The sequence below is a fragment of the Notothenia coriiceps genome, unplaced genomic scaffold, assembly GCF_000735185.1.
Source record: "Notothenia coriiceps isolate Sejong01 unplaced genomic scaffold, NC01 NC01_scaffold00020078, whole genome shotgun sequence".
Taxonomy (NCBI): domain Eukaryota; kingdom Metazoa; phylum Chordata; class Actinopteri; order Perciformes; family Nototheniidae; genus Notothenia; species Notothenia coriiceps.
This window is the reverse complement of record NW_011352779.1, coordinates 5,898-20,017: the sequence shown is the minus strand read 5'-3', so window position 1 is coordinate 20,017 and position 14,120 is coordinate 5,898. Positions and strand designations below refer to the sequence as shown.

At 39.8% G+C, this 14,120-nt stretch overlaps 1 protein-coding gene across 2 annotated transcripts in view; it reads left to right on the top strand.

The window, feature by feature from the left end:
* The window catches only part of LOC104952459 (phosphatidylinositol transfer protein cytoplasmic 1), a 63,819-nt gene that overhangs the window by 43,849 nt on the left and 5,850 nt on the right, over positions 1–14,120 (top strand). For both annotated transcript variants that reach the window (XM_010779280.1, XM_010779281.1), the window contains exons 2-6: positions 3,636–3,784; positions 6,675–6,763; positions 7,971–7,978; positions 9,181–9,252; positions 13,239–13,334. In XM_010779280.1, the coding sequence (XP_010777582.1) occupies positions 3,636–3,784; positions 6,675–6,763; positions 7,971–7,978; positions 9,181–9,252; positions 13,239–13,334 (414 nt within the window). The remainder of the gene's footprint in view (positions 1–3,635; positions 3,785–6,674; positions 6,764–7,970; positions 7,979–9,180; positions 9,253–13,238; positions 13,335–14,120) is intronic.

Below are 14,120 nucleotides of genomic sequence, written 5' to 3'. Positions count from 1 at the left end.
GGTTTGACTCCCTGTGATCTGAATCAGGTTTGAATTTACACTCTGTTTTTAAGATTTTTGCAAGCTGGAATTTAATGGTAGTTAATAAATGGCCAAATTTAAACCATAAAAAGCAACTATATAAATGGGGATTGTAATTATCTGCACCTACAATTAATCCAAAAATAATCTAAAGCTATTTTAGTTGATCACTTTTGGCCTTCTATTGCCTCTTTGCGCCGGTGGTTGGAGTCTCCATTGTTCAGATGATTACACTCAGTTGGTCACTGTAAGCTCTATTAACTATGATCATCACTGCATCAGAAACACACTAAGACTCATTCTAAGCAGGGAATATATTTCGGTGGTAAATTTAGGAAAGGTGATTGAGAAAACATTTTAAACAATAGCTATCAGTTATTTTGGCAAATGCGTTTTTGGCAAACATTTGCATTCCATTATAAGCACAATTGATCCTCATGCATCCACTTTGAGATGGACAGTATTACCAATCTGAATTAATGATGTCATATTTTAGATCAAATATGTTGATGGTGCAGCAATCCCTTATTAATGTGGACATGTGTTTTTTATCAGATACATTTGACTGGAAATAAGGTCTTTGTAGCTATTTTTATTTGTATTACAAACGTTTAGTTTCTTTATGTTGAATAAGTATTATATTGAATTGTGTGTTATAGCTTCTTGGTTTTAAATTATTCCAATTGGCTCCACTCTTTTACTGGCTTGCAGGGCTTTACATAATTGTACATTTATTTTAGCAAATATCTGTCAAATCTGTGTATTCATCAGATATTTGTACCAGCTAAATGCTGACACTATTCTAGCCCCTCCCATGTGAGCTATTTTAGGTGAGCACCTTAATTTTTACCCTTTTCATCGTTTTATAGCTCAGCCAACAGCCGTGACAGGTAAAGGTCAAGGAAAGACGAAATGTAGAATCAAAGGGAATAGGGTTGATTTCTCTTTCCTTCATTACCTGTGCCCTTTACTCTCACTTCTGAGATTTCGCTCTCAACTCATCAAACAGATCACAAAGACAGCCTTCTTCCACCTCAAAAACATCGCCCGTCTACGTCCATCCCTCTCTCCCACTGCTGCCGAAACCCTCATCCACGCCTTCATCACCTCCCGTCTGGACTATTGCAACAGCCTCCTCTATGGTTCACCTGCAAAAATCCTCAACAAACTTCAATATATCCAGAACTCCGCCGCCCGTCTACTCACCCACACCCGAATCCGTGAACACATTACACCCGTCCTCATCAAGCTCCACTGGCTCCCTATCCCCCAGAGAATTCAGTACAAGATCCTCCTGATGACATACAAAGCCCTTCATAACCTGGCCCCATCCTACCTGACTGACCTCCTCNCTTGAGATCTCATTTTTCCTTCCTGTTTGTCTTAGTGCAGCCTTTGATTTTTTGGGTTCCTTCTGGCGGAGTGATGATTACGGACAATGCCGTGTTGGATTTTACTTTCACCCATGCTGCCGTTTTCAGAAATGGCGCTCTGATCTTCATGCGAGCAGCAGACCTTCGCTAGGGGATGCTCCGATCGCCCAATTTTGGGGGCCGAATTACGGTATTTGGTAACACCACCAGCGAGGCCAACCTGGAGCTGAAGGTGTTGGCCTCCAACCCCATCATGGAGGTGAGGACTGCAGGAAGCTGTCTGTGGAGAAAGACCCTGGATTAAGCCCTCCATAACCTGGCCCCATCCTACCTAACTGACCTCCTCCACAGACTCACTCCCACTCGCTCCCTCCGCTCTGCCACTGCCATCCTCCTGTCCCTCCCCACCCGGACCAACCTCAAGTCTTGGGGCGACAGAGCCTTCTCCGTTGCTGCACCCACCCTCTGGAACTAACTACCCCAATCCATCAGAGATTCTTCCTCCCTCACAGCATTCAAAACATCACTCAAAACCCACCTGTTCAACACTGCATTCAACCACTGACCCCCCCCCTCCCCCCCTATTTTCTGTTTTGTTTATCTCTTTTTTTATTTCTTTGTTTTTTTGTTGTTTTTTTTTCTTAATTCTCTATCAAAGCGTCTTTGAGTTTCATGAAAAGCGCAATAAAAGTCCCATGTATTATTATTATTATTATTATTATTATTATTATTATTAACTCAACAACATGTGCAGAGAAGAGGACCTTATGAAATAGCCGGTAACATATACATTCATCACCTGCCATCATCAAACTATCTTTTCTTGACTCTTTTTTTTGTACTCTCTTTCTTACAAAGATGTGCTGTACTGTCTCTTTTCTGTGTCTTTTATTTCATTTCAGCCCCTCCTCATTAAAACTCTCCAACTCCATATCAGCCAGCTCCTATTTCTCCCTCTTTGAAATCCTTCATTTGCTTCTACATCTTTCCTACCTCTTTCTGCCTCTTTTGTGACCTATAGAAGCTTCTGATTTAGAATATGAAGATAATAAGCACACAAAAAGGGCTGCTTTTATTTCTTGAATAAACTGAACATGCCGCAGGGCTACTCCAACTCTAAGCTGTTATTGCAGAGCATTTAATGAACTGAACAAGGTCCAATGTGTACAAATGCCACTGAGACATGGTTATTAAAACAGAAGCAGCTCAGCCGGAAAGCCAATGCTAGTCTGGCTTTTCATTGAAGAAGCATTACTGCGGCAGTAGCTGACATGACTTTGTTTCCTGACCTTTTCCTCAGCTAAGTCTGGAAAATAAGACAATACATAAACAATTAGTTGACTCAGGGGCAATCAGACAGGCAGTACATGGACAAACTCATTCCAACATTTTCATATATCCTGTTGAATGGTTGCTCCGTTGTCATAAGGGTGCAAATAAGTTACATTTGTATAATATTTCAAGGTATGTTTGTTCAATGTTTTAGTTTGTATCATTATTTGTTAAATATAAACTGATATTCTACACTTCGTAGAGGAAAAAAACATGTTGAAAAGGAAATTCTAACATTTTGTGATGGCGTTCACATCAGCTTTGGGTTTATTTTGATGGTGTGTTATTTACAGAAGAGGCCCTTAAACATTTTCTGATTATAAGTCCTTGATCATTATAGGTATTTATTTTGATATTCATGCACTGTCCTCCTGTTCTTGTTATAATTGTTGCTTGATCAAAAGTAAGTGAATTGTAAAAAGAAAATAGTAACTTTTGATCTAACTACAGAAAGAAGACTGTTGCATTGCTTTTCCTGTGTGTATTATTCTTGTATTTCAGTATTTCTTTGTAGAATTGCGTTTGATTTGAATGTATGTGTGCACCGTTTTTAGACAACTCTAATATACTGTAATGTGCATTCTGTTACTGTTAGACTAAAGAAGCAGTTGCCTTTATTCAAAATATACCTCTATTTAGATGCCATGGTTACAAGGCACCTTTTTAGATGTATTATGGGCTGTGGTTATTCAATACTTTGAGTAATAATCAATGCCTCGCATTCAAAATGTAGGTTGAGTAGTTCATTCTTGACTTTGGCAACATCAGTTAAGAAAACACTTCACTGCAGTATGTCCCAAGCCTGTTACACTATTTACTCATGTGTTATGGGTAAGCTGCAAGTTTCTTGAAGGGATTGTTTTCAGGCAATAGTATGTCATTTTTCTCTCTCTGTGTTTTCTCTTCCAGTACCGGATTGGGCAGCTGTACATGATCAGTAAACACAGTCACGAGCAGAGTGACAGAGGGGAGGGAGTGGAGGTCGTCCAGAACGAACCGTATGAAGACCCGGAGCACGGCCAAGGACAGTTCACAGAGAAACGAGTCTACCTCAACAGGTCAGTGGAACGCGTCGATTCCAGTATATTGTCAAACCTGCAACCATTTAAAGTGTGTTCAATTTTTCGTACCTTTTACCTTTAGTCTATTTTACAAATTAAATCATTAAGCCGTAGCTTGTTCATTATTTGTTTTCTATATTTTACATATTATTTGGGCAGAATCCTTTGGTTCAAAGAACAAATTTAGTTCCTTTCTGAAAAAAGAAGGTGGGCAGAACAACTTGGGCCACTGTGAAGAGCACCACCTGCTGAAACTGTCAACAGTCAATTCAAGTAATAGGGTACCTCAAAACCACAGTATAGCATTATATATATATAGTAAACACTATAGCAATGAGCTTGGTATCAACTTGTGCTTTAAATGATACTTTTTTGAAAGTTTTTTTTGGCTCATTGTCTTAAAGGCTTGCTCGCCACCAGGGACTAGATATCATATCTCTGAACTCTATCACTCAAACATCTAATTTAATCCTTTAACCTGCCTTGACCCAAAGCTGGAAACACCTGAATTCAATGCGTAATAAACAGTTTGCATATGAACTGTCTGAGATTACATTGAGCCATTGCATAAGGCTGCAAAGGTTGCAAACACGTCACTGCTGCTCACTACATGTTGTTAGTAGCAGGTTTTCTTGAGTCACGTATGCATCACACTTACATCACCACATACTGATGCATCTCATTGTGTCCCATGCAGCTGCACGTGTAACTCTTCCACACGCAGTTTTGACCCACGTGAACTAAACGAAGATGACAGTGACAAGGGTGGAGAATGTGTGGAAAATATAAAGATAAAATACAACGAAAGTCTTGAGAGAAAGGAAAACATAAGAACAAGAGAGGGAGAAAAGAGAGGGAAACAGAGATGCTGTAGGCCATTTGGTTAAGCATAAATACCTGTGTCAGCGTGCGCCATGCCAGGGAACTCATTATGCTGAGTCAGCACAGCTCTGCTCTTCAGAGGAGAGAAGAGGGAGAACGAAGAGGGGAGAAAACACATTTTAAGTTGGGCAACTATATACAGTAGGTATATGCAAAGTGCTATGTATGTAATCAAATATTTAAGAATCAAAATCAAAAACAAGTTCCACAATTTCACATTTAACCTTTTGGGTAGTTAAATATATGATGGTTGGAAAAACAGAGGAATGGAAGTTGTTATATGGACGTTTTCAACATGCAAGAAACACTACATCAATGTCACCTTCTGTTCTATGTTTAACTCATGGCCTGTTCTATATTTCACAAAACATCTTTGTTTTTACATTTCTTCTCATAATGAGAACTCAAACGTTTAATTACAGCTCCCAACTTACTGACCTTTTCAGAGTAGCTGACGTTTTGTTAAAGTCAATTTTTCATTTCTCTGGTTACACTCGAGATGAGCCTAACACAGCCTGGTTCCTCTCACACACCCTTTTAAAGAAAATTGAGTTGGATCTTGTTAATTGGACATTATGTATCATAACTAAACCATGTACATTCAACTGGCCATCTGGTTCTGCAAATAACTGAACATTTAGCTCTGATTCACAAGCATACAAGTCAATCTGGATTTGTTCTGTCTCACAGACCTCATATTGGCCCTCACAATCTGTCTTGAGCTGTGCCTCATTATTTGGATTCAACCCGTCCGACCTTCGCATGAATTCCATGTCTGTTTTTTTCATTACCTCCATTCATAAGAGCGGTGAGGGGATAGTTGATTCATTGAACAGAATAAGGAGTTACTTTTCCTTGGTATGTGTTTAACTAAAAGGGTATTTTTTCTATTCATTTAAACTCAAAACAAATGCCAGCTTTGGCATGATAAACTCAGAGCAGCCACCCACCACTCGCACGCCTGGCAACGTGGGCCCCGTCACAGCAGCTATTGGCAAAGATCTTTTGAAGAACAGGGAGGGATTGGGAGAAATCAACAGATGGAGGTGTAGGAGGAGAGGCAGTCTCTTTTGTTGGGAGGGAGAAAGAGGGAGAGAGTGTGAGTGAGCCTGCCAACACACACACACACACACACAATGTGATGGTCGATGGCTGTTTTTATTCACAGCCGTCATGTGCAGTGGGCGCCATTTTTATCCTCCTCAAGGAATTGTTTTCCATGTCAATCAAAGGGAGTGGAGATGGAGGCACGGTACAGGAAAGCTTGTGCACTTCTGTGTTCGACATGTCTCATAAATAAGTTCTCAAAGCAGCCTCAGTTAGAGTTCAATAGTGCAGGGTGCACACATTGGCAGTATATTGAACCTCTATGAACATGTGGAAATAATTGTAATGGTAAATATGCTTATTTGTGTTCTTGCCGGGAGTCTAATAACATTAATACGAATCTCATTTCTTTATGGTACATTTGAAACTGCTGCCTGCACCCGGTGAATTTAGCATAAAGACAAAGGACAAGGAGAAAAGGCTACCCTGGCTCCGTCCGAAGGTGATAAAATGTGCCTCTAAAACTCTCTAATGAACACATTATATCTTGTTTTGCTTGGTGCAGCCTGTAGTCTTATCCAGCATAAAAGTGACTGCACTAAACAAGAAATAGCACATAAGATCCCCACCCAACCACCCTTAGTCCCTTACATTGTGTTTTGATCTTCAGTTTAGTAGGTTAGCCCTTAAAAGTGTTAAGGTACCATGGAGATAACCTGCTGTGCAGAGAAACAGCCTATGCGTTTGATCTCCTGAGCGAATCCCCTGAACCTGAAAGTTGTTTTCGCACTGTTCCTCATGTACAATGATCCTTTACTGTGAGCAGATTTAATTTCTAGTAGAACAAGTTTCTCATGATTGCTGCGATAGCGGAAGCAATTTCCCTCCTGTCTTCGCTGCTACATCCTCACAGTCTCTCTCCTCCCCTGTTGCTGTCTGTCTCAATGTCTCTCTGCAGTAAATTACCCAGCTGGGCTCGAGCAGTCGTTCCTAAAATCTTCTATGTGACGGAGAAAGCATGGAACTACTACCCTTACACCATAACAGGTGAGCATACCGAGTAAATGTGTTAGTTGGACTCTCAGCTATCAATCTTTTCTAGCTTTTGTTCAAGGGTCAATACCAAACATATTCCTTGCACACTCAAAACTCACATTTAGCCGGGTTAGGTGCTGTAACAATAAGAGATACTGACATTTCTACCTCTCATGTAGAAATATGGTCTATAATAGCTCTGGTTGAAACAGTTTAGTATTGCTATCGTATGATGCATAACACTCCTTCAGTTTATCATCTTCTTTCAGTCGGTCAGAAGTTGTTTTTCAGTCGAATCACAGTCAACAGTCATCACTCCGCTTGGTACAAACACCACTGGATTTTTTAAGGGAGTTTGGAGAAGCTTGTGAAACGAAAGTATGACTTTTCTACACTCAGGGAGAAAAGCCATTTGTACCACATGGTCCAAGATCGCGAATCACCACTGCATTTTTTAACACATTTTTAAAAGGAAGGAAAGAGCTTTTCCAGCAAAGTCCCTGAGCAACTTCAGACATGTGCTATTTAATTCAGGAAGCTCAGAAGCTCTCTTAGCAGCTACTCAATATGTAAATGATCCAGGATATGTGAGGGTTTAACATGGATCTTTGTCAGGATGCAGCGAAACTGGAAATATGCAGTTTTATAGCAGTCTATGCAAAATGTAAATTAAATGTGACCCCTGAAGACAAAGGATCAGAAGGATTTTGTAGCATGGATCAATAAAGTGTATTCTTCTTCTCTTAAAGGTCATAGTATGGTCATCGAGAACAGCTCTTGATACAAAACAACACAGTGTGGATTTCACAAAGGCCTTTTATGCTTACACACTCAACTGACTGTCAATAGCTTCAGATAATTATAGAAGTGTGAAAAGGATAAACATGTTATTGACATGAAAACATGTTAAAGCTGACATAAATGAACATGTTTACAGTGTCGATGTGAAGCAAATGGTTTCTATTCATGGGATTTCTGTCATGCTCAAATGATCCTGATCTGAAGGAGAAGTGTAAGGACCACAGATAAAAGGGAATGTTCTTTTTGATGAGAGCAAATTACAGAAAAGTAGATGAGAAATTCACAAAGAAGGGGATGATGTGAAGTATCAGTTCATGTTTGTCCTATATATTGTTTCAATATTGCAGCCTTCTCATTTCCTTTTTCATGTGTTCTGTCTCTGCTCTGACCTGATGCCATCCCATGCCTCGGTCTGCAGAATATACAGTAAGTATCCTTTATGTAAGGCACCAGAGTAACACTGATTATTTGTTCACAGGTGTATTATAGTGTAACATAACATAGTGTGTTGAATAAGACTTTACTGTAATAATGTTCATCCACTTAATCAGAATATTGGCAATTATAACCTTTAAAATGTGTAATGGTGCTTACACCGAATCACCAATCTGCTGAACCGGAAGACACAGAGCAACATTAGCATTCATAAGTAAATGTAAGTCACTTTAGCTCTTTTCTGGTCTACTGTACCAACAACTCCTCAGAAGAATATACGTATATATATATTTTTTTATTTAACCTTTATTTAACCAGATAAAAGCATTGAGATAGAATCTAATTTGCAATGCTGACCTGGCCAAGAAGGCAGCAACGTTACACATAACACATAACACAGACATATAAAATACAGAGAACATACTGTATCTAAGAAGAAACCTTAATATCTGGTGCTTTATCTGTCAAATCCTCCACTAAATGTATCTCGATGCTAACTTTCTATAAGGGCATGACCAAATAGTATACAATGTCTTTTATGAGTGCTATTTGCTGAAAACACACACACACACACACACACACACACACACACACACACACACACACACACACACACACACACACACACACACACACACACACACACACACACACACACACACACACCAGAGGGCATGTTTTGGATAATAGGTCTGATCTGTGATTGACCATGAAAACAAATGAAGGTTTAGCAGAACAAGCAGACACATTTTTAAGAAACATGTGAATATGATTTAACTTGGCTCCAGGGCCTCTGTAGTTCATTGTGAGGAATGTCAACAGCATTAGTCACACCACTTTAGGGTGCAGGGACAAAAGGGGAAGACAATAATGCTGTATGAATCAGTGAAGACTCATTCGAAGATTAGTTTTGAAGAAAAATACTCAAAAGACTTGAATTGTCCTGGCCTTTGCCAATTTTGACAGGGAGACAGCAAATAAACAGCAATTGACATATCACGGCCTGAAGTTTTGCACAAGACAATGAGGAGTAACATAGAAAGAGAGAAAATGTTCCTACAGTAACTCTGAGTGTTTAACACTTATTTATTTACTATTTATATGTGTTGTAATGCAGTCAATCACACAGCCACTGCCATGTCATAGGATATATGTTTTTGTGGTTAAACATCTTTGTCTCTCTTGACCCACAGTGCTCATTCCTGCCCAAGTTCTCCATCCACATAGAGACAAAATATGAGGACAACAAAGGATGCAATGACAATGTGAGTACATGTGTGTATTTTCTGAAAGAAGCTTTGAGTAGTTGTTTGGGGGGGATTTGGGTCTGTTTCATAATGGTTCACTCTGAAAAGGAGTGTGATAGGAGTCATTTGTACATACAAGTGCATGTTGTGTGCGTCCAGACAATGGATACATGGATACTACTATTTCTGCAATACACTTTTATCAGCATTAACATGCCCAGTCAATAAACCAGTCTGGTTCTAACTCCCATATCAATCTCTCAGCTTAATATGCATCTGCAGCATGTCTGCTGTCCCACTTATACAGAAATATGTACATCAAAATAGGCCAATTTGAAACATTAAATGTCTCATAGCAGACATATGGTTGAAAACAAGACCTCTGCGGAGGCTAGATGAGTAAAACCGTTTCAGCAGATCTGGCGAATAGCAGACCCTCATTTGCAATCCCTTCGCATCCTAATGCCAACTATACCATGTGCCTTGAGAGTCTGCCAGAAACTGCTCCACTTGTTGGACAGCTAATTAAATTTAAGCTGTTAGCCTCCTCACTTTCTTTCCCTCGGTATTTTACTCCACTCTCCAGTTTATAGGAGCATTAGTCATCAAATGAAAGGCTGCCATTGCCTGGACAGTGATGAAGAGAAATGGAAGGGGAGTGTGCAACAGACAAATTGCTTGAAATATATCATGGTGGGCTGCCAGCAGGTTAATGGGACCAAGTCTTTATATTTGGCTTCCAAATGTCAGGGATTTTAGTGATTGTATAGGGGAAAAATGTCTTCCAACTTCACTCAAATGTCCTTGAGTAGTTTATGCATGTAGGGACAGAAATGGACGAATGTCAGGGTGTCCATTTAGCGATGCTTGGATTGACACGACAGAGCGGCACATCAAAACAATTTGATTAAATCTAAAAGACTTTGCTTACAGTAAATACACTGAATAACTGAAAACTGAGACAAAAATCACAGCTCTGTTTCATAAACATCTGTTTCTGTGTGTAAATGTTTAGATACCAGACAATTTAAAGACATGTGCGTCATCCAAGCTGATGTATAACAGGGTCACATTGATGTTATTGTAAACACGCACTCACTAAATTCATTGATTTAATCATACAGCTGCATGACTTTTTGTAGCATCTTCAGAACAAGGCGCCTTGCATCTTTTATGACATTGTATAACCATGAGCGTGTGAGAACATTTCCTATAAATGATGCTGTGAAATAATATGTGTGCAGCTGTGTTTTAAATAGCACTGTTTCTGTGGATTTTGATGATATACCATACATCTGTCCACTCCGGGTGGCTTGACTCTGACAAGCCTCAAGTAAAAACAACTGAAAAACAAGCACTCACTAAGTGCAAAGGATTCAGAGATGGAGGAATGAAAAGGAAGGAATGGTGCAAGTCAGGGAGGAAGATTGGGGATTTGTGAACAGGAAATGAGTGGGCGTGTGAGAGTGGACATCATGCACCGTTTGAAGGGGGCCGGACTAAAAGTACATGAAATGCAAAATTCCACTGTACTATCCAGTGTCAGACACACATGTGTATGTGCCCACCCTCATACCCCAGTCATACTCACACATTAAGCTTCAACATGTGTCCTCAGGCCTCTCTCCGAGGACTCCTGACCTACACAGCAGGCAGAATAAAAAAACATGTATTTTTTCTCTCTTTTCTTTCGCCTTTTCTACTTGTTCAACCTTCGACACACTTTATGTTTTCACCACATAAGTCATGCAGACTCAACGCCACGCCCACAATAGAGACAGTAATGAGATGTTATTACTAAAGGGACTCATGTAAAAAGCCTTAAACATTCATGTGTGCCTCTGCAGTGAAACACACTGAGATCCAATATATTCCTCAGATCGCCTCTAGAGGAGTCATGTGTTTGGAATTTTCATGAGGCCACTCAAAAAAATCACAACCTCCAAAATGAAAATAGCTTACTCAACAGAACACGTCATTCGCGGCTTTCCTCCTGTTGGACAGAACATCCATTTGGCAGTAAACTTATGATTCTGGAAAAATATTATTATATAAATCTTTCTTATTTCATTCTTTTACAGATAAGAGACAAATGTAAATGTCCCCTCTATGGGACGAATAAAGGTATTCTGATTCTGATTCTGACAAGATTGGCCTGTTTTGTGTGTATTTTCCCTTTAGAGGATAATGGGATGCAGTTAGATCCATGTGTTTATGAGACAGTGATTACTATCAGACTTCAGTAGATTCCCTGCTTTGGAATTAAAGGACCATCTACTGCCTGTTTTTTGTCTTTGCTGTGTATTTTCACTGGAAAACTGATGAAGTTAAGTTTGTTAAGAAATGCTGGCCTTACTGCATGGTTTTAGCATTGAGTTGCAGCTCAGAACAACTATACTTGGATTGATCTTTACGAGTGATATTTGTAAGATTTGTTTTATGAAGTAGGAGCAGAAATGTAGTTGGTGACAGGCACATGTAGGAGTGTTTAGTTTAGTTTATTTTGTTCTGGCATATTCAAAATGATCCTGTATGGCCTTAAGGGGATCTACATCCACAGGTCAAACCAAGGTTATGTGTTACTGATCGGCACTGGGGAACTGTTATCGTTCGTGTGTTGTCTTTTTATTCCTTATCTTTTTTTCACCATCTCACTCTGCCAACAACTTTCTCTCAATATGGCCTCACATATGGGTGGTTAAGAAAATAGAAACCATTTCTAAAAAGAGAATGTAGGCTAAAAATGTGCAGGTAAAGCCTTTATATACCTCTAAAGATTTACATAAAAACTAAAGTGATGCGAACATCATAATTCTATCTTTTTAACTTTATTTTCAATCCCCCATGTTTCTTATTTCATTTTATAACCTTTCCTCCTTCCTTTTTTTTGCCAGTATTCATTTCATTTTATTCACTGTGTTCCCCTATTTTCATCTTCTCCATTTTCTCATCACTTCCTTTCCTCTTATTACACACCATCTTTGCTCATGCCTTCCTTTCATTATTTACCTTCTCTCTCTCTCCTCTCTTCCACTTCTCCCTCTCTCCCTCTCCCTCTCTTCCTCCCGGGCTCCATGCATGTCACTTGGCTGCACTCATGCATGCTGACATATCAACCTTATTGTGCCAGCAGTGCGCCTCTACACTGTAAATGACAGAATGCACCCTTGGTGGGGAGGAAATAAAGAAAGGAGTGATAGAGAGATAGAGAAACACAGGGGGAAACCGGGAAGGTAAAGGTCTGAGGTGTATCTACGGAGAGAGAGTGTACATTCAGACAAAGGCAAAACTCAAACAGAATGGAAAGTTATGTAAAGACAAAGTAACATGAGCTGCATTAGCTTTGATACAAAGTTAAATACATAGATCCCTTGACTTCTTGTACATAAGATATACAGTAATGAGGATGATCTTTGGGTACCTTTATCTGTTTTTCATATTATGTCATTATGAGCGGGTGTATTAGTCTATACATGGTCTGCGTGACAAGGGCTGCATTGATGAATGAACACATTTAAATAAATGCGTTGACGTTAAAGTATGTATGTTCATTCTTGATTCACAGTAGTAAAAGGTCCATATAATCAACAGCATGATAACGAATAAAGAATAATAAAGAATCTTAAAAGCAAAAAGCAAATAAGAGTGTGGCACACTTGTTTTATCAACATATGACACACTAATTGGAACCAGTACTGTGTCATCTGGCACAATAACAAAAATGATATGGGCACAAAGCACCACCTAATGGTTCTTTAAGCAAGTGCAACACACGTTTCGACAGTTTGGCTGACGTGAACAAGTGATAAGATGCATGATCAGTGGTTAGTAACATTTCAAATCATTTCCATCTTTTGGGTCAAGCAGAGAGGCAGTTTTTCCAGCCACATAATGTTGGACGTAACCTTGGAAAAGACACATTTCTGCAATGTATATTTATTCGTAAGAAGTCTACTCTCAGGCAGAGACTTCAATAAGCTGAACGATCTGTTTTCTGATTTCAGATCTTTGACACCGAGCTGAAGGACCAGGAGAGGGAGGTGTGTTTTGTCGACATTGCCTACGATGAAATTCCCGAGCGCTACTATAAAGAGTCTGAGGTGAGAGTGTGGAGTTGTGAGTGGGTACATCTCATTGTAGTTGAGAGATAACACTACTGGAGAGGTGTAAGTGTAGTGTTGATTCTGTTAATGCTCTAAGAAAATGTAATCTTAACACAACAGTATAAACTCTGTCATATTGTGATCTTACCCTGATCTAAATATTTGTATATCCAATCATGTGGAGTGAGAAAGCTCCTATTAAGGAAGATTTTCACTGAAAAGATTATAGTAAACTTGATATTATTATTTATAGTTAAATTTGATATTCAGTCCCAAACTTTGGAGACCTCAATCCATCTGAAGGCTGCATTTGATGCTTTATACCAAGGGTCGGCAACCCCTGGCAGGCGTGCCAGCATTGGCACGCGGCACCGTAACCAGTGGCACACTAGGAATAAGTGGAATAAGTGTGCAAAAATATTTAAATTGTATTTTCGGATCCTGAACGAGACCGCCGCCAGAGCGCGTCTCCCCGTTACCTGCAGAAGGAAGCCATGCACGTAACGCAGCCCCGCTCTCTTTAACTCCAGGTGACTTTCTGCCGCTTTCCTCTGTGGTGCAGTGCTGATCGTTTCACCACGGAGGAAAGCACTTCACTAATTGCAGTACCCATAAGGAGCTGTACAAATGCCGCAGTTTTTGCGTGGCTGTGTATTTAGTTGAAAGCCCAGTGGCGATCTGCTCATCTCTCATCTAAATAATATGCTACAAAGGGGCGGACTGGCCAACTGTGTGTTGAACTTTCCTGTCGGCTCCCAGACCGTAGTCGAGGAGGGCAGAAGC